This window comes from Impatiens glandulifera, chromosome 8 (assembly GCF_907164915.1).
Source record: "Impatiens glandulifera chromosome 8, dImpGla2.1, whole genome shotgun sequence".
Taxonomy (NCBI): domain Eukaryota; kingdom Viridiplantae; phylum Streptophyta; class Magnoliopsida; order Ericales; family Balsaminaceae; genus Impatiens; species Impatiens glandulifera.
The window spans coordinates 13,698,569-13,726,233 of record NC_061869.1 but is presented as its reverse complement, the minus strand read 5'-3'; the positions used below and the strand labels follow the sequence as shown (position 1 = coordinate 13,726,233).

Genomic DNA, 27,665 nt, shown 5'->3' with positions numbered 1-27,665 from the left:
CCTCATCCTTGTATTTCATGAATTGCAATAATGACAAGAAAGCGATTTATAACATTTAGATATTCACAAAAATGAAAATAGTAAAAGAATGAAGAAACAAGCTTAATTTCAGCTAATGTAATCATCTAAAAGAAAGTATTTGATCCTATTAAACAACTTCTAAGAAAATCTATCAAAAAAATTGACATTATCCTGTCATTTTGAAGTTTACCTCTATTTCAAAACCAATATCTAGCAATTATATAGGCACTATACTCATCAGTATCTGTTAATATAAATGACATCCTCTATAAAATAAAATAATGTACAATCTCATTAAACATATTTTTGATACCTTTGAACAAAAACGCATCTTTTAGCTTGAAATTTTTTAAGAACAGAAATATCCCCAGGTCGTTAACTAGAACAGGTCCAACCATGATCTCATGCGATCATTATTTGGTTGGTCCAGTGATTGCGATAAAAAAAAATGATTGGATTATTTCCAAGTTTCTTTTCATGACAAATGAAAGGATTTCCTAGTTTTTTTTCTTCATGCATATTTTTTCTATGTCATTTAAGAACTGATGTGACTGATAGACCCACAATTTGAACGAAATAATGGAAAACAGTTGACTCACAACCAAGAAAAGTATTAACATGATCATAATTTTTTGAATAAAAATTTAACATTATCATAATTAATTAACCATTGACTTGAAAAGTCAGTTAGGCTCAAGTTTTTTTCATTAGCCATGTTATAAAATTATTCTCTTGTATAGATGATTTCGAGGTGAATCTGAATGTTGACACATGTAAGAGGTTTAATTTGAGTTTCAGTTACTATAAATGATATCGAAAAGGTTTCATTTCAGTTTCAATTTTGGTAATGAAGCCTGATGATTCTCATATGCTCATACGAGAGCTTTTACTCAGTATAACAAAATACGCTCATTCACATGGAAAAAATCTTACCAGCTAGTCAAGAAAGTATCAAATTTGTTACATTCAGTCCAAGAAATTTCGAATTCAAGACGGCCAACCAGCTTATGTTTGACCTGGAATAAGAACAGAACCCATGACAATGAAACATCCGACAAATAATTAACCAAATTTATGGCTATGAAAGAAAATTCAAATTATTGGTCCACCTGAAATTCAATGAAAGGTGATATATTTGATAAGTTTAATATGAACTGAAGAATATTCAAAAGCACCTATTGAGGTTTTAATAAAATGTTCATCATTTTCTTCAAAAACAAAAAGAAGAGTACTTACTGAGGCTGCCAAATAAGTGTAGGTTCTTCATTTGTGGAGTTTGCAGAGCATTATTTCTGCAGGTATTTTCCTCTAGCTAGATTCTATCAAAATATGGTATCAACTCACCATTTGTTTTAGATAACCAAATTGGTTCAATCTTTTGATGGGTTGTTCAATGTTCATACAATTGCAGATTCTCTGTCAATCCAGTGTTTGTCTCAGTTCTTGCCAATGAGAATTCCAGTAAATTCATGGTCTTCTTTCTTCTTACACTTATTCTTAATCTCCATTACTAAAACAAATGTCTCTGGTCAATGTCTGAGAGACCAGCAATCTTCATTAATCCAACTGAAGAATGAGCTAACATTCACTTCCTCTCCCTCAAGCAAGCTGTCAAGTTGGAATCAAACAACCGATTGTTGTAAATGGAAAGGGATCGATTGCGATTTAAATGGTCGAGTCATCGTTCTCGACTTGAGCGGTGAAATGATCTCCGGCGGAATCAATCAGACTAGCAGCCTCTTCGGTCTTCAGTTCCTCCAACGGTTAAATTTGGCTAACAACGGATTTAATTCGTCCCAAATTCCATCTGGTGTTGGAAATCTCACTGAATTAAGGTATTTGAATCTATCAAGTTGTGGGTTAACTGGGCAAATACCAATCGAGTTATCGCGATTGACGAGGTTGGTTGTTCTGGATCTTTCTACCCTTTACTTTGCTGGACTTGAATCGTTAAAACTGGAAAATCCCAATTTAATGATGTCTGTTCGGAACCTGACAGTACTTAAAGAACTGTATCTTGATGGTGTGAATATCTCAGCCTCAGGAAATGAATGGGGGCAGGCCATTTCCTCATCGTTGCCTAATCTGGAAGTATTAAGCATGTCCAACTGTTACCTCGCCGGACCGATTGATCATTCTCTTATGAATCTAACGTTCCTATCCATTATCCGGCTGGATCAGAATAACCTGTCCACAACTGTTCCAGATTTCATTCCGGATTTCAGGAATTTGACGGTTCTGCAACTTAGTTCTTGTAACTTGAATGGGACATTTCCAGAAAAGATTCTTAAGGCTCCAACACTTCAAATTTTGGACTTAACAACCAACACTAAGCTTCACTTGTCATTACCTGAACTTCCCAATAATAGCTCTCTGCAGAATTTGAAGCTGAGTTATTCAAACTTTTCTGGTCGGCTGCCTGATTCTATTGGGAAGCTGATGAATCTGTCTAGAATAGAGCTTTCTAACTGCAATTTTAGTGGAGATATACCGACATCAATGGGGAAACTTGCCAAACTACTTCACTTGGACTTGTCACTGAACTCATTTTCTGGGCCGATCCCATCTTTTCAAATCTGCAAGAATCTCACCTACATGGACCTATCTGAAAACTCACTTTCAGGTTCAGTTCCTTCGTCGTACTTTGATGGCCTTGAGAAACTTGTGAACATTGATTGGAGAAACAATATGTTCAACGGGACTGTTCCAACGTCACTGTTTTCTATCCCATCCTTGCAGAAAATTCAGCTTTCGAACAACCAGTTTGGTGATCAAATTACTGAATTTTTGAATCCAAACTCTAGTCTAGATACCTTGGATCTGAGTCATAATAATGTGCAAGGCCCTATTCCAAATTCTCTTTTCCAATTTAGAAGTCTCAACGTCCTATCACTCTCCTACAACAACTTCAGTGGCCACTTGAAGCTTGAAGAAATGGCAACGAATTTCCCAAACCTTACACGACTAGAGTTGTCGTGTAACAACTTGTCAATTGATGCCAACTTCAGTAATGATAGTTTTCCCATGCTGGCAGTGCTGAAATTGGCTTCTTCAAAGCTGAACCAATTCCCTAATCTAAGAAACCTGTCAAGAATTAACATTCTTGATCTTTCAGATAATGAGATTGATGGGGAAATACCAAACTGGTTATGGAATGTCAGCTCTCTTCGTCATCTAAATCTTTCTTCTAATTTGCTTGTGGGTATGCAGAAGCCTTATGCTATTCCAACCAGTCTTATCATCCTGGATCTGCATTTAAATAGGCTGGGTGGTGAGATACCAATTGTACCGCCATCTATCGTCTATTTGGATTATTCCAGCAATAATTTGGAATCTTCTCTTCCGGATGAAATAGGCAATAACCTTACATCTGCTAGTTTCTTCTCACTTGCGAGGAACCGTTTCAGTGGAGTTATTCCTATATCAATATGCAACGCGATATACCTTTTGGTTCTTGATTTGTCCAATAACAAATTCAACGGGAGCATGCCTAGTTGTTTGATTGAGGAGAACAGTATGTATCTTGGAGTATTGAATCTTCAGAATAACAGTCTAAGTGGCAATTTAACCGGAAATTTCCCAAAAAAATGTAATCTGAAGACAATAGACTTGAATGGAAACCTTTTGGGAGGGAAAGTTCCGAGATCTCTGGCCAATTGCAAGGATTTGGAAGTCTTGAATCTTGGAAATAATAATATGAATGATAACTACCCATGCTTTCTGGAAAACTCCTCTAACTTGCGCGTTCTTGTTTTGAGAAGGAACAATTTTCATGGGAATATCAGTTGTACTAATTATACAGGTGATAGCAGTAATAGCAGATGGAAAAAGCTGCAAATAGTGGATCTTTCTTTAAACCAAATCACTGGTACTATACCTCCGAAATGGTTCTTGAACAAGAAAGGGATGATGAAGACAGATCTCGACCATCTGCATTTCGACTTCATGAAACTCAATCTCTTCTATTATCAAGACACAGTGACAGTTACCAACAAAGGGTCACAAATGGAGCTGGTCAAGATCTTGACGATATTTACTTGCATTGACTTCTCAGGAAACCAATTAGAGGGAGAGATACCTTCAACTATTGGAGCTCTGGAATCACTCTATGTTCTCAACTTATCTCACAATGCTCTGACTGGTCAGATACCATCTGCAATAGGAAATTTGAAGCAGCTCGGTTCCCTTGATCTGTCAAATAACAAGCTCAATGGGAATATACCGTTACAGCTTCTGGATCTTACGTTTCTTTCGGTCCTAAACCTATCATACAACAAACTTACAGGAATGATCCCATATAGCAGACAATTCCTAACACTCTCTGAATCTTCTTTCCTTGGAAATCCAGGATTATGTGGAATTTTACTCAATGTACCTTGCAACACAAAAGAAATCCCATCGGACATAAATTGTAACAGCATTTCCCTTGCACCATCTTCATGTCCTAATGTTTCTGAAAATGGACTTTTCCCTCTCAATCTAGGCATATACATAAGTATGATAACAGGTTTTTTTGTGGGTTTGAGTGCAGTTGTTTGGCCCCTCGTATTCAATCAAAGATGGAGAATGGCATACTACAGTCATGTTGATGAGATCATTTTTCAGATGTTTCAATGGGGAGGAAGCAAAGGAAGAAGAAACCGCAATAGAAGAAGATGAATGATTTATGTATTGTTTATGAGTTATATTAAGGTCTAAATATACAATAAATACAATGTTATCTATACATTTAAGTGTGTTTAAAATATCTCAATATACCTGTTCTTATACCTGTTCAATGTTTAACTCGTTGGCTGTAATGATACTCATAAATCTATAATATGTTGCCAGACAAAGAGCTCATGACGTTTAGGTGAGCTCTTTTATATTTTTTTCTACGAAAAATGAAATCTGAGAAAGATTCTGTAAAAAATGTTACAAAAAAACATACAATCGATAAAGGAACTAGCAATGATGATGGGGTGTTGGTATCTCACAATTGCATTCCATGTTAATGTGTGAAAACATGTAATTTTGGAGCGCACCTCATTTAGGTGAGTTCTTGATCCGTATAAGAACCTATTTTAAGGAGATTTTTTTGTTAATGAAATAAAACTCTTTATATAGTTACATTGAATCCAATGTTTCAACTATTGGATTCATTCTTCAGATCATTGATGGACTTTTGAAGCTTGCACTCATTTATCTAGAAAGGTTATAGATGACGATTATAAATAAATTTTAGTATGCTAGATATTGTCTACAGTGTAGAACAACCAGTTTAAGTCTTTTAACATTTTTTAAGAAACATTTGAGATATATAACATGTTGACGATAAAATTAACAAAAAAAAAAAAATATCATGTTAGTCAACTCCTTGAAAAAAACAAAATTAATTAACCTAACTAATTAGTTGTCTTCTAGTCTAAGTGAATGGATTAAAATACACCAAACAACCAAATCAACATGTGAACTCTCTCACTTAATCAATATTTGATATTGGTTGTTTATTGAACAGTTGATCAAATATTTAAAATGATCTCTTTTTCAAGTACTTTTCTATTTGGCCACTAATTATGGGTATCATGTCTTATAGTCAAACTTAATTTGGTTGATTTCCTCGTAAGGGGATGGAGAAGATTTTTCAGCTCAAATTGGGACTATTTAATTCACAGAAAAAACCCATCTTCATCTCCTCTTGTTCCTGAAAATGAAATTTTCACTCTACATCTAGGCATATACATAAGTATGATAATAGGTTTTGTTGTGGGTTTTTATAGCTATGTGGCCCCTCTCTTATTCAGCAAAAGAATGAAATACTTGCAGTCAAATTTACAGAAGGAAGAAGAAACCATAATAGAAGAAGAGAATGAAGAGCACAAAGAGAGTGATGCAAACTTATTTTATGAGATATACAAAACTCTAAAAGCATTGTAAAGCAACATAAGGACCAATATATTCTAATGTTTATTTTATGTGAAAACAAAATTCATCCAGCTTGTTTTGTATCTTTTCATCAATACATATCAACCAAAGCAGATTGAATTCACACATATCTTATAAATTCCATATCAAGTAACAATAGCTTTATTGAGTTCTATCAATGGCTATTTCATTTTTATTAAACTCAAAACTCCATTTCCCCACTAAGAAAGAACAGTTTACAAACATTATCAATGACTATTTAATTTACAATGACTGATGTGTTATTTTCCAATTTAGAGTTGATGTGACTAATCACTAATAGACCACAATTTGAAGGTAATAATGGAAAACTGTTGACTGATGACCAAAAAGTATAATATCAATAAAATTTATCATAATCATAATGAATTTAATCAAAGTAAGTGAAAGTCATGACCCCAGCTTCCTTGAGTCAAAAAAAAAGAAGTCATTGTCTTTTTCATTTGGATTACTACTGAAAGTCTTCTCAGCCACCATTATAAAAAATTTAAAGTGGCACTAGCTGAGGATTTCAAACAAGCTCCTTCTACCTCATTTGTGGAGTTTGCAGAGCATTACTTTTGCAGGTATTTTCCTCTCGCTTGATTCTTGTTTTTTTTTCTGCTCACTTCAACTTTTTAGATAACCCAATTGGTCCAATCTTTTACATATTCTGTCATTCAGGTGTTTGCTCATTCAGTTCTCAACAATGAGAATTTCAGTAACTTCATGGTCTTCTTTCTTCTTACACTTACTCTTAATCTCCATTACTACAACAAATGTCTCTGGTCAATGTCGGAGAGACCAGCAATCTTCATTAATCCAACTGAAGAATGAGCTCACATTCACTTTCTCTCCCTCAAGCAAGCTGTCGAGTTGGGATCAAAACAGAGATTGTTGTCAATGGAAAGGGGTGGATTGCGATGTGAACGGGCGGGTCACCGTTCTTGACCTGAGCAGCGAAATGATATCCGGCGGAATCAATCAGACTAGCAGCCTTTTCAGTCTTCAGTTCCTCCAACAGCTAAATTTGGCAAACAATAGATTTGATTTGTCCCAATTTCCATCTGGTTTTGGAAATCTCACTGAGCTAAGGTATTTGAATCTATCAAGTTGTGGGTTTATTGGGAAAATACCAATTGATTTATCGCGCTTGACGCGCTTGATTGTCCTGGATCTTTCTTCCCTTTACTTTGCTGGACTTAAATCATTAAATCTGGAAAATCCCAATTTAATGACGCTTGTTCGGAACCTGACAGTACTTAAGGAACTGTACCTTGATGGCATGAATATCTCAGCCACAGGAAATGAGTGGGGGCAGGCCATTTCCACCTCGTTGCCTAATTTGGAAGTATTAAGCATGTTCAACTGTTACCTCACTGGACCGATTGATCCTTCTCTAATGAATCTAAAGTTCCTATCCATTATCCGGCTGGATCAGAATAACCTGGCCGCACCTGTTCCAGATTTCATTGTGGGTTTCAGGAATTTGACGGTTCTACGTCTCAGTTCTTGTAACTTGAATGGGACATTTCCAGCAAGGATTTTTCAGCTTCCTATGCTACAAACTTTAGACTTGTCGAACAACAAGAATCTTCACGGGTCATTACCTGAACTTCCCAATAATAGCTCTCTGCAGAATTTGAAGCTGAGTTATTCAAACTTTTCTGGTCGGCTGCCTGATTCTATTGGGAAGCTGATGAATCTGTCTAGAATAGAGCTTTCTAACTGCAATTTTAGTGGAGATATACCGACATCAATGGGGAAACTTGCCAAACTAGTTCACTTGGACTTGTCACTGAACTCATTTTCTGGGCCGATCCCATCTTTTCAAATCTGCAAGAATCTCACCTACATGGACCTATCTGAAAACTCACTTTCAGGTTCAGTTCCTTCGTCGTACTTTGATGGCCTTGAGAAACTTGTGAACATTGATTGGAGAAACAATATGTTCAACGGGACTGTTCCAACGTCACTGTTTTCTATCCCATCCTTGCAGAAAATTCAGCTTTCGAACAACCAGTTTGGTGATCAAATTACTGAATTTTTGAATCCAAACTCTAGTCTAGATACCTTGGATCTGAGTCATAATAATGTGCAAGGCCCTATTCCAAATTCTCTTTTCCAATTTAGAAGTCTCAACGTCCTATCACTCTCCTACAACAACTTCAGTGGCCACTTGAAGCTTGAAGAAATGGCAACGAATTTCCCAAACCTTACACGACTAGAGTTGTCGTGTAACAACTTGTCAATTGATGCCAACTTCAGTAATGATAGTTTTCCCATGCTGGCAGTGCTGAAATTGGCTTCTTCAAAGCTGAACCAATTCCCTAATCTAAGAAACCGGTCAAGAATTAACATTCTTGATCTTTCAGATAATGAGATTGATGGGGAAATACCAAACTGGTTATGGAATGTCAGCTCTCTTCGTCATCTAAATCTTTCTTCTAATTTGCTTGTGGGTATGCAGAAGCCTTATGCTATTCCAACCAGTCTTATCATCCTGGATCTGCATTTAAATAGGCTGGGTGGTGAGATACCAATTGTACCGCCATCTATCGTCTATTTGGATTATTCCAGCAATAATTTGGAATCTTCTCTTCCGGATGAAATAGGCAATAACCTTACATCTGCTAGTTTCTTCTCACTTGCGAGGAACCGTTTCAGTGGAGTTATTCCTATATCAATATGCAACGCGATATACCTTTTGGTTCTTGATTTGTCCAATAACAAATTCAACGGGAGCATGCCTAGTTGTTTGATTGAGGAGAACAGTATGTATCTTGGAGTATTGAATCTTCAGAATAACAGTCTAAGTGGCAATTTAACCGGAAATTTCCCAAAAAAATGTAATCTGAAGACAATAGACTTGAATGGAAACCTTTTGGGAGGGAAAGTTCCGAGATCTCTGGCCAATTGCAAGGATTTGGAAGTCTTGAATCTTGGAAATAATAATATGAATGATAACTACCCATGCTTTCTGGAAAACTCCTCTAACTTGCGCGTTCTTGTTTTGAGAAGGAACAATTTTCATGGGAATATCAGTTGTACTAATTATACAGGTGATAGCAGTAATAGCAGATGGAAAAAGCTGCAAATAGTGGATCTTTCTTTAAACCAAATCACTGGTACTATACCTCCGAAATGGTTCTTGAACAAGAAAGGGATGATGAAGAGTGTTGATGGCGAGAAGACCGATCTCGACCATCTGCGTTTCGAATTCATGGAACTTGATCGCTTCTATTATCAAGACACAGTGATAGTTACCAACAAAGGATTACAAATGGAGCTGGTCAAGATCTTGACGATATTTACTTGCATTGATTTCTCAGGAAACCAATTAGAGGGAGAGATACCTTCAACTATTGGAGCTCTGGAATCACTATATGTTCTCAACTTATCTCACAATGCCTTGATTGGTCAGATACCATCGGCAATAGGAACTTTGACGCAGCTCGGTTCTCTTGATCTGTCAAATAACAAGCTCAATGGGAATATACCGTTACAGCTTCTGGATCTTACGTTTCTTGCGGTCCTAAACCTATCTCACAACAAACTTACAGGAATGATCCCATATAGCAGACAATTCCTAACATTCTCTGAATCTTCTTTCCTCGGAAATCCAGGATTATGTGGAGTTGTCCTCAATGTATCTTGCAACACAAAAGAAATCCCATCGGACATAAATTGCAACAGCATTTCCCTTGCACCATCTTCATGTCCTAATGTTTCTGAAAATGGAGTTTTCCCTCTCAATCTAGGCATATACATAAGTATGATAACAGGTTTTTTTGTGGGTTTGAGTGCAGTTGTTTGGCCCCTCGTATTCAATCAAAGATGGAGAATGGCATATTACAGTCATGTTGATAAGATCATTTTTCAGATGTTTCAATGGGGAGGAGGCAAAGGAAGAAGAAACCGCAATAGAAGAAGATGAATGATTTATGTATTGTTTACGAGTAATATTAAAGTTTGTGTGTTTTTATTTGCGTTCTTAAAAATTGTATAATACAAACATTAACATAAAAGAATAACCAAAACCATCATCAACTAGAATCACCTCCACATAATCACTGCATAACTTAAATTCATCACTGAAATCTGAATTGGGGAAAAGAATTTGGAATGAATCATAGGCTTCACATTTCAAGCTAGTGCAATTGGAAGTAGACCTGATCAAGATTCTAGTTTGGTAACTGGTAAACATGTTCATGGTTCAATATGAAAAGGAACATTTGAAAGGAATGAAATGGGTAATGAGATACCAAAAATCACATTATGATTTAATAAGGTATGTTGATGCTAGATTATGCATGTTTGATCACATTGAGGTAAATTATAAGGTGTTTGAAGACCTAAATCAAAGTGAGGAATCCTTGGAAGACCTAAATCGCTCTTCTCTCCCATTTCGTTCTTGTTTCTCTCAAGATTTCACCTCACAATTCTCTCACTAATGGTAACAGCTAATTGACTAAGTAAAAGCTAAACAAAAGAATCAACAAGTGAGTTTACTGGGAAAATACCAATCGAATCGTCTCCCTTGAGTCGGTTGGTTATTCTTGATCTTTCTCCAATAGATTATTAATCCCAATTTCATGCCTTGTTCTTGATGTGTGAATACCCATTTCGGAAAATTTGATGAAAGGGTCATTCTCATATTTAACTTAAATTTTATTTTTTTTAATTTTAACCCTTTTTTTTTTAATTTTCCATTTCTATCCTTACTAACCTTTTTTTTTTCTCTTTTTCTTTTTCTTTTTCTTCTTTTTCTTCTTCTTCTTCCTTTTCCTTTTCCTTTTCCTTTTCCTTTTCCCCCATTTCTCCTTCCCATTTTCTCTTTTCTCCCCCTCTATTCCCCGACAACTCCTCAGGCGACATTGCTCCAGCCCCAGTCAGCCACAACCGCCGTCCCCCTATCTTCCCCGGCGACCTTGCTCCAGCCCCAGCCGTCATTGCTCCCTAGAATCACAAACAGGCCGACTCCCGACGATCGCCAAGCCCTGAAGACGTTGAGCCCGATGTTCTCCCAGCATTACTGAGGTTAGTAATGCTTAGTTAGTTCTACTCCCAATGATTTTTCCGTTTTTTGCATGTTGAGTATGAAGTTTTATGGTTTTAGGGTTTTAGTTTAGGATTTAAGCTTTAGTTAGGGTTTAAGGTTGAAATGCTTATTTAGTTTTATTGTTTTGGTTTGAAATGCTTTGATCCGAGAAATATAGTTTAATCTGAATGGTTTGTGAATGGGGCGTGGATCGTGGGGGTCAGGCGTGGGGGTCAGGCGTGGGGGTTGTGCGAGGGGGGCGTGGAGCGTGGATTTAATTACAATTCAATTGCGTACCACGTAATATGTAAAACGAATTTAATAAATTTATTAATAAGCGGGGATAGTTCAGTTGGGAGAGTGTCAGACTGAAGATCTGAAGGTCAGGTGTTTGATCCACCTTCACCGCAAATTTTTTTTTCTATTGGAAATTTTAAATAAACCATGTGACATCCCTGGTAAAACAGAGTTGTTATGCATCCCATAATTGAGATTCATGAAAATTGCACATGTCAAGTGTGTTTTTTTTCCTTTTCTGAATTCAAATAATATAAGTAATATGATTCTTGGTTAAGTTTAATTTCTTAAAATAGTGTAGTTAGTTAGCAAAGAATGAATGTTATACTAAAACTCTACTTCTGGTTTGGTTCATTGCAGGTCTTAGATCTTAGTGTGGATCTAAGTGCAACCAGTGCTGCAGAAGAATGAATGAGCAAGCACACTTTTATCCAGTTTTCAATTTCACTGTCATTTGTATTCTCTATTTTTTTTTAAAAATTGCTTAGAATTCGTATTTATGGATCTATCTATTCCGATAAATTAAAGCACAAGACTCTCTGTTTAAAAGAGTTCAAATGTTAGTCGGAGTGGAATCTCCAACAAATTATTATCATCATAAAAATAGATTATGGATCACCAAGAGAGCTTGAAATAATATATACTGCAATTTTGATTGGACAATCAATGAACAAAATGAGAAAAAAATGCATTCCCTACTTAAAACACATAAAACTTTCAACTTGTAGCATCTGCATCTTCTTCAACCTTGGGTTTCATACTATTATAATTTAGTGGTGGAATTGGCAACTCATAACCAACAATTTCAGACAATACCCGAGAACTCTGAAAGCCCGTCGGCCGTCGTTGTATCGATACTTCTTCCAGAGGAAACTCCTGTGAAGTAAAAGGATAATCACGTAGGATGATTTTGTTTATGTAGTACATATTGAAAAAAGAAATAAATTGAAAGGAAAGCAGCCAATTTTACAGACCCTAGAAGATGAGAACGACGCAGAAGAGGATTGTGCATATCATGGCAAAGAGATTGCCATTAACCGATGTTGAAGCAGCTTTGGCAGATTTAACCTTGAGTGCTTGATTCTCTCAACTCTAGCCCGTTTCAAGATTATAAGTTGAGAAATCTCTATGATTAGCTTCTGATCAGCAACATCAAGTGACAAAGGTTTTGAAGATCGAGGAGGCCTTGGAGGTTTTTTAAACGATTTTTTCTCCTTAACTACTTTAGTTCTTATCTCAAACAATTTCACATCATCCAAAACATGAACGTTGCTACTACTGTTCATAGTTGTTTCAGTGGATCCATCAGTTCTTACCAGAGACCTGCAGCAAGTCTTGGAATAAACAACCATTTAGTTTTAGATAAGGAATCCATTACAGCATAACAACTCTGTTTTACCAGGGATATCACATGGTTTGTTTAAAATTTCCAATAGAAACTTTTTTTTTTTGCAGTGAAGGTAGATCAAACACCTAACCTTCAGATCTTCAGTCTGACGCTCTCCCAACTGAGGTATCCCCGCTTATTAATAAATTTATTAAATTCGTTTTATATAGTTGAGAATTGCAATTAAATCCACGCTCAAGCCCACGCTCCACGCCTCACCCACGCCCAAGCCCACGCCCAAGCCCAAGCCCACGCCCACGCCCAAGCCCACGCCCAAGCCCAAGCCCACGCCCCGCCCCGCCCCGCCCCGCCCACGCCCACGCCCACGCCCACGTCCCGCCCATGCTCCACGCCCCACCCACGCCCAAGACCAAGCCCACGCCCCACGCACTACCCCACGCCCCTCGCACAACCCCCACGCCCCCACCCCCACGATCCACACCCCATTCACAAACCATTCAGATTAAACTACATTTCTCGGATCAAAGCATTTCAAACCAAAACAATAGAACTAACTATAAGCATTTCAACCTTAAACCCTTACTAAAGCCTAAATCCTAAACTAAAACCATACAACTTCATACTCAACATGCAAAAAACGGAAAAATTATTGGGGAGTAGAATTAACTAAGCATTACTAACCTCAGTAATGCTGAGTGAACGTCGGGCTCAGCGTCTCCGGGGCTTGGCAATCGTCGGGAGTCGGCCTGTTTGTGATTCCAAGGAGCAACGGTGGCTGGGGCTGGAGCAAGGTCGCCGGGGAAGATAGGGGACGGCGGTTGTGGCTGGCTGGGGCTGGAGTAATGTCGCTTGGGGAAGAAAGGGGGAGAAAAGAGAAAACGGGAAGGAGAAATGGGGGAAAAGGAAAAGGAAAAGGAAAAAGAAGAAGAAGAAAAAGAAGAAAAAAAAGAAAAAGAAAAAAGGAAAAGAAAAAAAAAAGAAAAAGAGAAAAAAAAAAAAGGTTAGTAAGGGTAGAAATGAAAAAAATTTAAAAAAAAGGTTAAAAATAAAAATTGATTTTTTTTAGGTTAAAAATGGAAATGACCCGGGTCATTTAATCAAATCTCCCCTATTTCCTCTTATTTTTTATTTTTTTTTTTACTAACATTGATTTTCTTTTAAATCTAACCTATTTTTATCTTTTTCAAATAAACTAATTTAATATTTAAATTATATTTTTATTGATATTATAATTTATTATTAAATATATTTTAAATTTAATTATTCATATTATAGAAATTAAATTTCTAACCTTTGTGAATGAAGTTATGGAGTGACTTCAACCTTCTTAAACACCATTCCATTTAAATCAAAGTATGTCATTTTCAATATAATAGGATTAATATCAATTAAATTTGGATTAATCTAAATCACAAAATTATTTCAAACAATTCCGACAATTTAAAAAAAATGATACTGGCTAATATCATAAAATGATGTCTTACTCTCAAATCCATTATAATGGGATTAATATCAATATAAAGAAAAAGACATTTAAACTTATCCAAAATCAAGGTTTCGTCACAAATTGAACTCGCCTAATCCAATAGTGTCACCAAAATTATAACAATATTCATAAAATCAACACATACCTATTAACCAAGTTAGTTTTGTACGATAATAGATGTTGTTCTCTCCTGAAGACTATATTGCTAATCACAACATATAGGGGTGTTCATAAATTCGAAAACCGAACCGATTGAATAAATTTGAATTCGGTCGAGTATTCGTTTAGACCATATATTGAACATCACCTACCCATAAAATAAAAGAAATTTTCTTAAAAGAGTTATCAAATAAATAAATAAGTTGTTAAAAAATCTTATCTATTTAAATTATAAGAAAGTATAAATCACGCAAGTTAAGTTTAGTGACTCATCGTCAACATTCGACAATTGAACAGCGGAAGTAAAACAATGTTGACGACAACAATATATATCGGTGGAGAGATGTTGATGACATTGGTGATATTACTAGTGAAATATCTAGACATGTGAAGAATTTAGATATTTTAAAGTTAGAGATTAGGTAGGCAACTGGAAAGATCACAAAGGCTATGAAGGTGTACGAAAAGAAAAAAGGAAAATGAATGAAGGATCGTAGATTTATTGAATTATTGGATTGGATATTAGGGAAATTGTAGGAGGCCCATAATAATTTAATATATAATATAATATGTAATTAATTATATAATATATAATAAAATTTGAATTCGATTTTCGAGTTAAAACTCAAACTCGTAAACCAAATCGAAAACTGTATTTGAATTCAAATTGGTTTAGAATTCGATTCGAAAATCGAGAATGTAATTTGAATTCGATTTATTCGAATTTGGTCGGATATATATATTATTGAGCAAAAATGAGATAAGATTATTAAAATTATATATGACCTCAACTATAAAAATGACTTGTCAATGTGATATTTCTTTATTTTTATCATATTAACCAAGTTAGTTCTCCACAATAATATATGTGGTTCTCCCTTGAAATTTCAAAACTATATTGCTAGTTTGAAATACTATAATTCTATTGTGTTTTATTATCATCTCTTTTATCTTTCATTTGAGTTTTTTATATACATATATTGTTATTAAGCAAATATGAGATAAAATTATTAAAATTATATATGACTTCAACTATAAAAATGATTGATCAATGTGATATTTCTTTATTTTAACTACTTTATCATATTAACCAAGTTAGTACTCCTCAATAATATATGTTATTCTCCCTTGAAATTGAAATTTCAAGACTATATTGCTAGCTTGAAATACTATATTTCTATTGTTTTTTATTATCGTCTTCTTTTATCTTTCATTTGAGTTTGCAATTCACAACATATATATTTCTATCAAGCAAAAAAGAGATTAAATTATTAAACTTATACATATATGACTTCAACATGATTTGAAAATGTGCTATATTTTTCAATTCTACCGGAAAGAAATTTACTAAGTGCGATAATTATGACAATGAGAGGAACTTTAAGCGAGATTATCCAGATTTGAGTAACGACGGGAAGAAGAGAGGAGAAAAAATGATTGTTCAAGAGGTTAAGAATGGGTAGAAAAGTGCAGACATTCTCGTTGTATCCATTAATTAGTCCAATGATCGTTGGATTATGAATTTCGGGGGTTCGTTCCATATGACACTTAACGAGAGTTGGTTCGAAACCTATGAGAAGACTTCGGTGGGCGAGATTTTGTTAGGTTGGAAAGTCATGGGAGAGACAGTCTAAGTTCAATAATATATTAGTGCTACTATATTTGATTATGAATCACGGTCTTGTAGGGTGATGGGGATCAGAATAGTGCGTTTGAAGACACATGATGAAATTGAAAGGGTCTTGACGGATGTATGACACATCCTTAACCTTAGAATGAATTTAATCTCTCTCGGCTCACTAGACCAACTTGGTTTTGCATGGAAGGGTGAGAAGAATGTATTGAGGGTTACAGAACGTTACTTGAGCGTGTCCACTATATGTTGTTTGAGGTCGGTTTACCGAAGCGGGTTTTGGGTGAGGCGGTTAACACTACGACTTATTTTATCAATCGTTGTCCATCGATGATATTGAAATGCAAGACACCGAATGAAGGGTGGAATGCCACTCCTCCAAAAACTCGACAACCTAAAGGTATTTAGGTGTGTGACTTACATGCACCAACGAGTTGGAAAGCTTGATTCGAAAGCGAAGAAGTGTATGTTCCTTGGATTTTAATTTTCTTAATTCATTATATAAATAATAAATATGTAGAGAATATATAAAAATATATATATTTTAATAAATTATTTGATAAGATGAAAATATTTTTAAATTTTAATATATAACTCTATAGTATAACATTATTAATAAAAATATATTTAATGATATATATATATTAAATTATTTATTAAAAAAATCAAGTGAAAAAATATATAAGATTTAAAAATATTAAATTAAGAAAAAAATTTACAATAATGACTATATCTAATACATAAGAAGAAAAGTAAATATATATATATATATATATATATATATATATTAATCTAAATCAAAAATATATATAACAAAATAATATAATATAAAAAAATAATCAAACAAATTAATTTATTTTATTTATATATATTAAAAATTATTTTTTAAATAGGTTGTTATATATATATATATATATAATATAATTATATAAATTATAAAATAATTAATATAAATTAAATTATTAATATATATATATATATATATAATAAATTAGAGAGACAAATAATCAAACAGATTAATTTATTTTTATTTCAATTTAATATAAATTAATTTATATATATTGTTATATATATACATAATATACATATAATTATATAGATTATAAAATAATTTATATAAATAAAATTATTAATATACATATAATTATTTATTAAAAAATATAAAGTAAAACTAAAAATGAAGACTTTTTGACATTAATAATTAATTTTTAATAATTAATCAAAAAAAATAATTAAACAAATTAATTTATTTTTATTTAAATATTTAACTAATTAATTTTTAAATATATTATTATATATATTTAATATATAATTATATAGATTATAAAATAATTAATACAAAATAAAATTAAAATAATTAATATATATAATTATTTATTAAAAAATATAAATTAGAATTAAAAAATAAAGACTTTAATATTCATAATTAATATGTATTAATTAATATTTTAATATATATAATTAAAAAAATGATTTTTTTGGTATAATTTATACCCATACCATTTAATTGAATTTATATTTAAATTCATTTTGAATCACATACAAATCTAAATCACATTAATCGATAAACTTCTTAATTGAAGAGAATCTAAAATTAAATATTATTATTATAACTTAAATATTATAATTTGTGAGATGTGTATTTTGTAGTTATCAAAATGGTCAAATTTTATTATAAGATAATTATAATAATATTTTATTAATTATGAAATGATTATATTGTAACTTTTTTAATATTTTAAATTAATTATGTAAATAAATATTTATAAAAAATATATAAATATTATTTTAAAAGCACTCTGAATTTAAACGTTTAAGCGAATAACCATGGAGGTGGGTATCATGCAATTTTCTTTTTGGAAATTAAAAAAAATTAGGTAAATAAATATTTATAAAATATTAAGTGAAATAACATTTATTATATTATATTATTATTTCATCATAAGAATCTAACATTACCTTATATTCATAATTTTTACTTTTATATAATTTTATATAAGGCATTATATTATATTATATTATATTATATTATATTATATTATATTATATTATATTATATTATATTATATTATATTATATTATATTATATTATATTATATTATATTATATTATATTAAAATAATAATATAAATATATAAATTTAAATAATTAAATTTAAAATATATTTAATAATAAATTATAATATTAATAATATTAAATACAATAAAACATCTATAAATTATTAATATTGGGACCATGGTATTTTATTAATTTAGCGAGATATTATTATATATTGCGGAATGAAAGAAAATGATGATCAATAAGATGAAAAAAAATGAAGAGAGAAAATTCAATTATCAAAATGAAAGCCTACTACAAATAAAAAATACTCACTATCAATATGTCAATTATAGAAAAATGTAAATACCTAACTTAAATAAATGTAACCGTAAAATAATTGTGATATAACAAAATTTAATATAAACCACAAATAATTAATGGTTGATAATAATTCATATACTGAAGAAAAATTGTTAAAAATCTCCACCTTGCCTTAGTATCACCCAATAAGATTAGCCTTATCAGGTTACTTTCAACTATCAACATTTAGCAAGTCCAAATAATTGGTGAATTTGTTAAGTGGGACCAACTTCGTAAACATATCAGTAGGATTATGATGAGTGTTGGTCTTCTTTAACTTGATTATTCTCTCAGTACGAAGAAAATAATAACGAACATCAATATGTTTGGTTCTATCATGATGCACTTAATCCTTAGTCAAACAAATAACACTTAAGCTATCACAAAAAACAATTGTCAGGTCGTGATGGATACCAATGTCACTAATTAATCCTTTCAACCATATATCCTCATTGGGTGCTTCTGTTATCGTCATATACTCAGCCTCGGTAGTGGACAACGTCATAGCCAACTGTAATGTTGCCTTCCATCTAACCACATAGTCACCAAGGGTGTAAACATAACCAATCATTAATCTTCTACCATCGATAAATGTAGCATAGTCTGAGTCTGAATAACTAGTTACGAGACACTAGTTGTTACTCCCATAAATGAGACCAACATCTGATGTGCCTCTCAGATAGCGAAATATTCGCTTTACCGCTTGCTAGTGTTCCTTATGTGGTTGAGACATAAACCTGCTAATAACACTAACTAAATATGCAATATCAGATTTAGTACAAACCATGACATACATTAAACTGTCCACCAAACTAGAATACGGTACATGAGACATGTGTAACTTCTTAGCTTCAAACTAGGGTGTGAACGCAGACAAATGAGCAGTAACAATTCCATGAGTATTTAAAGCCTTTTTTATACTCATCCCAAAACGAGACAACATTTTCAATATATAACCCTTCTGCGAAAGAAATAGCTTCTTTTGAACTCGATCTCTTATTATTTTCATGCCCAAAATTTTTTTGTGCTCCACCTAGATCTTTCATATAAAACTTGAAACTAAAAAGGTCTTTCAACTTTTGAATCTCTAACATTTTCTTGGTTGTGACTAACATGTCGTCTACATACAAAAGTAAATAAATTAAAGAACCATCATCGATTTTGTTGTGATAGACACAAAAATCATATGCACTCCTATTGTAACCATGTTCAATCATGAAATTGTCAATTCGCTTATACCACTATCGAGGAGACTATTTAAGTCCATACAAATACTTATTCGGACTGCAATCATATGTTTCATTCTTAGGAACAAAAACCCTTCAGGCTGACTCACTAATATATCCTCTTCAATCTCACCATGTAAGAAAGTCGTCTTCACGTCTAGTTGCTCGAGTTCCAGATCTTGATGTGCTACTATAGTTGGTAGTACCCTGATAGAAGTGTGTCGGACTACAGGTGAGAGTATCTCGTTGTAATCCATGCCTTCCTTTTGACTAACCCCTTTGCAATTAGTCGTGCTTTATATCTAGTCCCTTCAACACTGGTGGTTCCATCTTTCCTTTTGAAAATTCAGTTGTATCCAATGACTCTTCTCCCCTTAGGTAAAGTAATCAACTCCCATGTATTATTCTTGTGAAGTGATTCAATTTCCTCACACATAGCAGCAATCCATTGCATAGAATCACCACCATTAAGAACTTCATTATAAGAAGATGGATCATTATGTATGACATCTTCAACTATACCTGAAGTGCATGCCATTTATTCAATATCATTCATACATGGATTGAGTGTCCTACTTCCAGGACCATTTGAGGTATTTCTTCCCTCGATTGAATGAATTAACTTGTTATGAGCTTTAATTTTCCATTTAGGTCGCATAGCAATGTCAGATTTACTTTCAGGTACTCCAAATTGATAAAATTCTCCATATGGTTTATTAGTATCGTGTGTCATGATAGTTGTCTCTTGAACTAGAGCCACCTCAATCTCCATTTGTTTCTTGGTACTATCATTTTCATCATAAATTGATGGTTTGACATATAAGTTAAGTATAAATATATCATTAAATGTGACATCCCTACTGATGATTACTTTACCTTCAAAAGATGACCAGATTCTATATCTTTTGATTCCATCTTCATAGCCCATGAAGATACAATGTTTTTCCATTAGTTTCAGTTTTCATTCACTAACATGATAGTAAGTTGTGCACCCAAAAATTTCAAATGAGAATAATCAACAACATTACCAGACCATACCTAGTAAGAAATTCTGCAATCAATCCTAGTATGAGGTGCATGATTTATCAGATAACAAGTCGTTAAGACAACGTCGCTCTAGTATTTTCTAGCTAATCCAATATTAGAGAGAATGCTTCTAACTCTCTCTAGTAGTGTTTGATTTACCCTTTTTTTCTACACCATTCTGCTTTGGACAGTATGTCTTATAATCCCCATATCCCTACAGAAACTCATCAAACTCAGATGAAAAGAAAGTCTATTATCTATTCGCAACCTCTTAACCTTCTTTTTAATTTGATTCTCCACCAGTGCCTTCCAATGTTTGAAGGTCTTAAATACATCATTTTTATGTCTCAGAAGATACAACCAAGTCATCCTTGAGTAATCATCTTTAAATGTTACAAAATAGTTATAACCTCCTATACCTTTAACTGGAGAAATACTCTAACAATCAGAGTTGATATAATATAGTGTACCCTTAATTTTGTGAACTCCCTTACCAAACTTACAATTTTTTTCCCGAAAATATAGTGTTCATACAACTCAAGGTTGGTAAACTTGTGGCCAGATAGAAGATCTTATTTGGACAAAATTTGCATCCCCCTCTCACCCATATGTCCAAGTCGCATATGCCACAACTTGGCTATATCAGGATGTCGATTCAAAATTTTGGATGTGATCGCAGTGGAACCTGACATCATTTTAGCTTGTAGTATATACAAGTTATTTTGTTTGATACCTTTCAGTATTACTTTTAAACCTTTATTGATGCACAATGTTTCTTCTTCATTGCTAAACTTAAAACCTTTAGCATCTAAAATGCCTAAAGATAATTAAGTTTTGCTTCAGTTGAGGAAGATGTCAAACGCTAGTTAGGGTCCTTATTTTACCATCATCAGTCTGAATCTTGATAGTCCCAGTACCCAAAATTTTATATATGCCATTGTTTCCCATGACAATGTTTTCACCATCATAATCTTCATAGATATCAAACAATTCTTTTTTTGCACTCATATGATATGAACATCCTGAATTCAACACTCATGCATCAATAGGGTGTAAAAAAGCGTTAGCTACAAGGGCAATGTCCTTCTCAGAGTCGGTGTCTTTGTCTTTATGTGTTATAGAAGTCGTGGAATGTTTGTCCTTTATCTTAGCACAATTGTTCTTCCAATGACTAAATTCTTTATAGTAATTGCAGATTTCTTTAACACTACGGCCCTTAGATTTATATTTTTGATTCTTCTACTTTTCGAACCCTTTTTAGTTGACTGTGCTGACAATCAACCCAGATGTTTTACTGTCTAAAATTTCACTGCTCTCCTTGTGGCATCGTTCTCTAGTATGAAGTGTTGACCGAACTTCCTCTAGAGTCACGATGTCTTGCCCACAACAAACGATTGAACAAAAATTTCAAAGCAGTTGGGTAAAGATATCAACATAATTAATGCAACATCTTCATCTTAGATCTTAACATCTATATTTCTCAATTCAAGTAATATAGTGTTTAACTTATCGTGATGTTCACGAAGAGACTTACCTTCAAGCATACAAAGACTAAACATACGTTGCTTTAATAACAACTTGTTAGTTATTGACTTTTTCATGTACAAGCTCTAACTTCGACCACAGACCGATTGTGGTATCTTCATCTAATACCTTAGTAATAACTTCATTAGATAGATAGAGTAAAATCGTTGAGTGTTCCTTCTCTTCCAATGTCTCAAGCTCAACAATGATTTTACTAGAGATAGACTCCTTTGTAGGACCTACAACAATTTTCACATTTTCTTCGACAGTGGTGCCCAAACGCCTTCTTGTTTATGCAAGGCTCACATTTTGATCTTTCATAGACCAAAATTTTTTTACCCTATGAATTTTACGAATTTTAAAGTCATTGTAGACATCTTCTCACCATATAACAAATATTGATAAACTAATCGGATTTAACCCGCTCTGATAACAATTGTTGTGCGGAATGAAAGAAAATGTTGATCATGATAGATGAAGAGATATAATTCAATTATTAAAATGAAAGTCTATTACAAATGAAAAGGACTACCACAATTAATATATCAATTACAAAAAACGTAAACACCTAACTTAAATAAGTGTAATTGTATAATAATAGTAATTTAACGAATAATATAAACCACAAACAATTAATGATTAGTATTAATTCATATACTAAAGGCAAATCGTTATAACCTTATATTCATAATTTTTACTTTTATATAAGGCATTCTAAACTAGAATAAAATCGTAACTTCTTTTATATTATATAAAAATAATAATTTAAATATATAAATATAAATAATTAAATTTAAAATATATTTAATAATAAATTATAATATTAATAAAATATTAAATACAGCAAAATCTCTATAAATTAATAATGTTGGGACCGAGATATTTTATTAATTTAGCGAGTTATTATTATATCGATAAATTAATAATTTATTAATTTAAAGAGGTTCAAAGCATTGAAGAAATGATGGATACCATTTAAAATCCGATCGATAACGAAGTTGAGGATGATTCAATAGCTTTGGATTTGGTTACCCAGAAAGAAGCATTACAAGCGGCAACAACTCTTCACAACTTTGTTGTTGCAATACAAGAAAAATGCCCAACTCTTAAGTGCAACAAAGTTGCAATACAAGAAAACAATGCCCCAACTCTTAAGTGCAATGAGAAAATTTAAAGTGACTATAGATTATTTTTTACTAGACAATCTTAAAATTTGGAATCTTTTGGTAATTATTAATTTATAATTTCGCGACCAATATATACATTGAGATTTCAAAAAAGTTATTATTTTATTATTTTATCGATTGTGGTCCAATTTTGTACTAGTCTTAAGTTAGGACTGTATAAATTATTAATTTTATCGAAGTTATTAATTTATCGTTTTAATATATATATATATATATATATATATATATATATATATATATATATATATATATATATATATATATATATATATATATATATATATATATATATATATATATATATATATATATATATATATATATAAGGATAACTAAATTTAAATAATAATTTATGTTAGTCTGTGGAAAAGAAATAAGTGAACTTATGCATTACTCTAAAATCCATTATAATGGATTAATATAATGAAAAAGACATAAAACCTATTCAAATATTCAAATCAAGATTTTGTCACACATTGACTCCCCAGTTCAATAATAGTGTCACCAAAAGTATAAGAATATTCATAAATCAACAAATACATATTAACCAAGTTAGTTCTCCACAATAATATATGTTGTTCTCCCTTAAAATTTCAAGACTATATTGATAGTTTGAAATACTATAATTCTATTGTGTTTTATTATCATCTTCTTTTATCTTTCATTTGCAATACACAACATATATATTTCTATCAAGCAAAAAAAAGAGATTAAATTGTTAAACCTATATATATATATATATATATATATATATATATATATATATATATATATATATATATATATATATATATATATATATATATATATATATATATATATATATATATATATATGACTTCAACTATAAAAATGATTTGTCAATGTGTTATATTTTTTTTTTTAATTTATCTATATCCTTCTTAAAATGATACTTCTTAACCTAATCTATATATATTTATATGAGCAAATTTTAATTTTGGAACTCATTCACTCATTTCCCTTTCATCTAAATCTGATATGATTTCCTTGTAATTCATATATGTATGACTTCAACTATAAAAATGATTTGTCAATGTGTTATATATTTTTTTAAATTTATCTATATCCTTCTTAAAATGATACTTCTTAACCTAATCTATATATATTTATATCCTTCTTAAAATGATACTTCTTAACCTAATCTATATATATTTATATGAGAAATTTTTAATTTTGGAACTCATTCACTCATTTCCCTTTCATCTAAATCTGATATGATTTCCTTGTAATTCAGATTGATTAGAACATGGTAGATTTGACTATTACAAAAATGAACAAACTTTTTTTACTCCACTATTTTATTTTGAAACATTCATAAAAGAATTAATTTTTGATTGAGAAAAAGAAAAAAAGGAAATAAAAAATATTAGTGACAGCTGTGGGATTTGAACCCACGCCCTTTCGGACCAGAGCCTAAATCTGGCGCCTTAGACCGCTCGGCCAAACTGTCACATGTTATAAATAATATAAGAATTATAATATATTAAATATAATTGATTATTTCAAATAATTTATCACTCAATTCACATATTAATCATTAATATTTGTACCTTCAAATATTATCATGTACTAAAAAAACAAATTTAATCGTATTGTTACATGATAATTATCTACAAACACAAATGTGCTTCCAAAACAAAACACACTAAAAAGAAAATAATTAACCATACTCAATAGATTAGAAGCATTCAAATTGAATAAATCTAAATTTGGTTGGTAGAAAATTTTATAAAGTTATATTTTTTATAAAATTATTAAAATATAATACTAAATAATTTATTTTTGTTAAGATAACAAATATTTTAGTATTTTAACAAATAAATTAAATGATGATATCAATTTTTAAGATTTATTTAAATAAATCCTACTGAATATGCCACTATCTAAGAATTAAAATGACTTATAATAAAATTGACAATATATAAAGTTAATCTCTTTAGTTCTCATCATCTACCATTGAATAAAAAAACAAAACATAACATAAAATCTATGAAGGACGAACGTGATGTTAGGTCTAATAAAAATGGTGGGATGAAGTCTAAATATCAATGCTATCTAGAAGAGATCTGAGGTCGGTAACGATGAACGAGAAGAAATTGACGGAAAAATGATCCGAGGGAAGGAGGGCGAAACCCAGATGGAAATTTCATAATATTTTTTTTTATAAAAGTTTATTATCTCTGAGAGCATTAGCTCTACCCTTGGTAAAAAAATATAATTATATCTGAGAGCCACAACTGATCTCGGTGAAACCTATATTTTCTTCACCGACAACGTCCGAGAGCATTTATCGCCCTTGACGAAAGCAATTACCGAAAGCATTTTAACTTTCTCCGAGAGTTTATGCCCTCGTTAGAAATCTGTTTTCTGCTGGTAGTATCAATGGGATTCATATGAGATAAGTGTTGAAGAAATAAGATAGAATAAATGCAACACTCAACATAGCACATCCATTTCAACTGTAATATTATAAGTTCCACTAGAATAATATTTTTTCCCCCTAAAATAGGGATAAGAATAAAATCTCGTCCGAGCCTGAAAAAGGCATAATGATTCTTACTTGAACAACTATGTAAAGCCTAAAATACGGATCGGTCGGTATAAAACCTAAAATACGCATTGTCTTCACTATTTCTAAATCAAACCTTAAATCGAGAATGGGAGACGAGTGAAAAATACTCACTTTTGTTGTTAGAATGGTTAGTTGTGATATTTGACGGAAGATTCACGTAGATCTAATTTGATTGAACGAATTACTAAGAAGATGAAAGACATGAAGAAATTTTGAGAGGAAAACGCATACATAGAGAAGAGACAAAAAGAGAGGAGATTAAAAGAAGAATTATTATTTTTTTCTCTTTTTATTCAAATATCATATAGTTTGTGTAAAAAAAAATGTCAAGTCATATTAAATAAACGGATAGTAAAAAGACTCAAATGGCCAAAACTTTGATAGTTCGAGTCCTATATGACTCAAATTAAAGTTCGAGCCCATATGATAAAATCGCTCCAAGTTCGAACCCATTAATTAAATAATTGGGCGTTTTAATAAATGTAAGCTACACTTGGCCATCTTGTTAAAAATCGTAAGTAACTTTGGTGTAAAGACGGCTAACACATTTGAGAGGGGCATTATTTAAGAGTACTATTTTATTTGATTCTAGTCACATAAATATTTGCTGGATTTTTATTATTTCAGAGACTTAATACAAACTTATTTCACAACCTTCTATTACAATTAATAATATTTTTAAATGTGAATTGAATTCGAGAATTTTAATATTAAGACTCGTGACTTACAAAATTAACTGAGATGAAAATAATTATTATTTATAATTTATGTATTTCAAACAATGGAAGACATTTGAATATTTTGTTAGTCCACTTACAAAATCTTATCTAATTTAGTTGAAATCTAAAAGATAGTGTACAATGAAATTAAATATGAGATAATGAATGTGTCACTTATTTATTTCCTTCAACTAACTAATGTCTAAGATGAAAAAAATTCAGACAATATTTCAGACATTATTGAATCCGAATCTACAATATAAAATCATGATAGTTAATCATTGTAATTGTGCAATGATAACTATCACCTAAGTAGTAAGAATTTTAAGAAAATGACTTTTTATTTTTTGGTTTAAAATTATTTTCATTTTATTTGATGTTAAATTTCTCATTTAATCAAGATATTAGAGTCAGAATGACCATTCAAATATATTAATTAAAGTTAGAATGTATAATATTTAATTAGCCCAAATTTAAGACTTTGATATATTCTTACTAAAAATGCATTAATTGAAATTAGAATAATTTTTTTTTTATAAATATATCAATTTAATATAATTTTTAATAAAATCTGTTTAAAATAATTATTATATTGATAATTTATAATTAATTTTATTTAATTAATTAAATAAATTTATCTATAAAAATTATTATAAAAATTTAAAACTCATTATCCAATATATGATACATTCAATAATATATAATTGAATCATTTATTCAAAAGAACACATTCCATCAATTGAATATATAATTGATTCATTTATTAAAAATAATAATAATATAGGACCATGTATCACCTTTATTCAAATGAAATAAAAATATTGGGACAACGAAGAATTAAGTAGGTAGCCTGCAAATACACTCAACCATTTAAACAGAGAATTTATCGTCTGATGGACACGAACGCATAAACTTAGGATGATAATATCATTTTTTAAGTGAAATATTATAAAATGTTTAATATAAAAAACTAAAATTCATCTAAAAAGATTAATCTTATCAAAATTTATGAACGAAGAACTATAGATACCGTGAATTTGATATCATGAATTGTGTCGAGATTGACGTGTCGATAAGATGAAT

At 31.5% G+C, this 27,665-nt stretch overlaps 2 protein-coding genes and 2 non-coding genes across 4 annotated transcripts; 3 read left to right on the top strand and 1 right to left on the bottom strand.

The window, feature by feature from the left end:
- Positions 1 to 868: 868 nt before the first annotated feature.
- Positions 869 to 4,680, top strand: LOC124913033 (receptor-like protein 32). The gene is made up of 2 exons (XM_047453658.1): positions 869 to 914; positions 1,433 to 4,680. The coding sequence occupies exons 1-2, from the start codon at positions 869 to 871 to the stop codon at positions 4,678 to 4,680; spliced, it is 3,294 nt and encodes a 1,097-aa protein (XP_047309614.1).
- Positions 4,681 to 6,652: 1,972 nt separating this feature from the next.
- On the top strand, positions 6,653 to 9,880 carry LOC124913031 (receptor-like protein 6). The gene has a single exon (XM_047453657.1). The coding sequence runs from the start codon at positions 6,653 to 6,655 to the stop codon at positions 9,878 to 9,880; it is 3,228 nt and encodes a 1,075-aa protein (XP_047309613.1).
- Positions 9,881 to 11,321: 1,441 nt separating this feature from the next.
- On the top strand, positions 11,322 to 11,394 carry TRNAF-GAA. The gene has a single exon. It is a non-coding gene; the product is annotated as a tRNA-Phe (tRNA).
- A 13,267-nt stretch (positions 11,395 to 24,661) lies between these two features.
- Positions 24,662 to 24,741, bottom strand: TRNAL-UAG. The gene has a single exon. It is a non-coding gene; the product is annotated as a tRNA-Leu (tRNA).
- Positions 24,742 to 27,665: the final 2,924 nt, after the last annotated feature.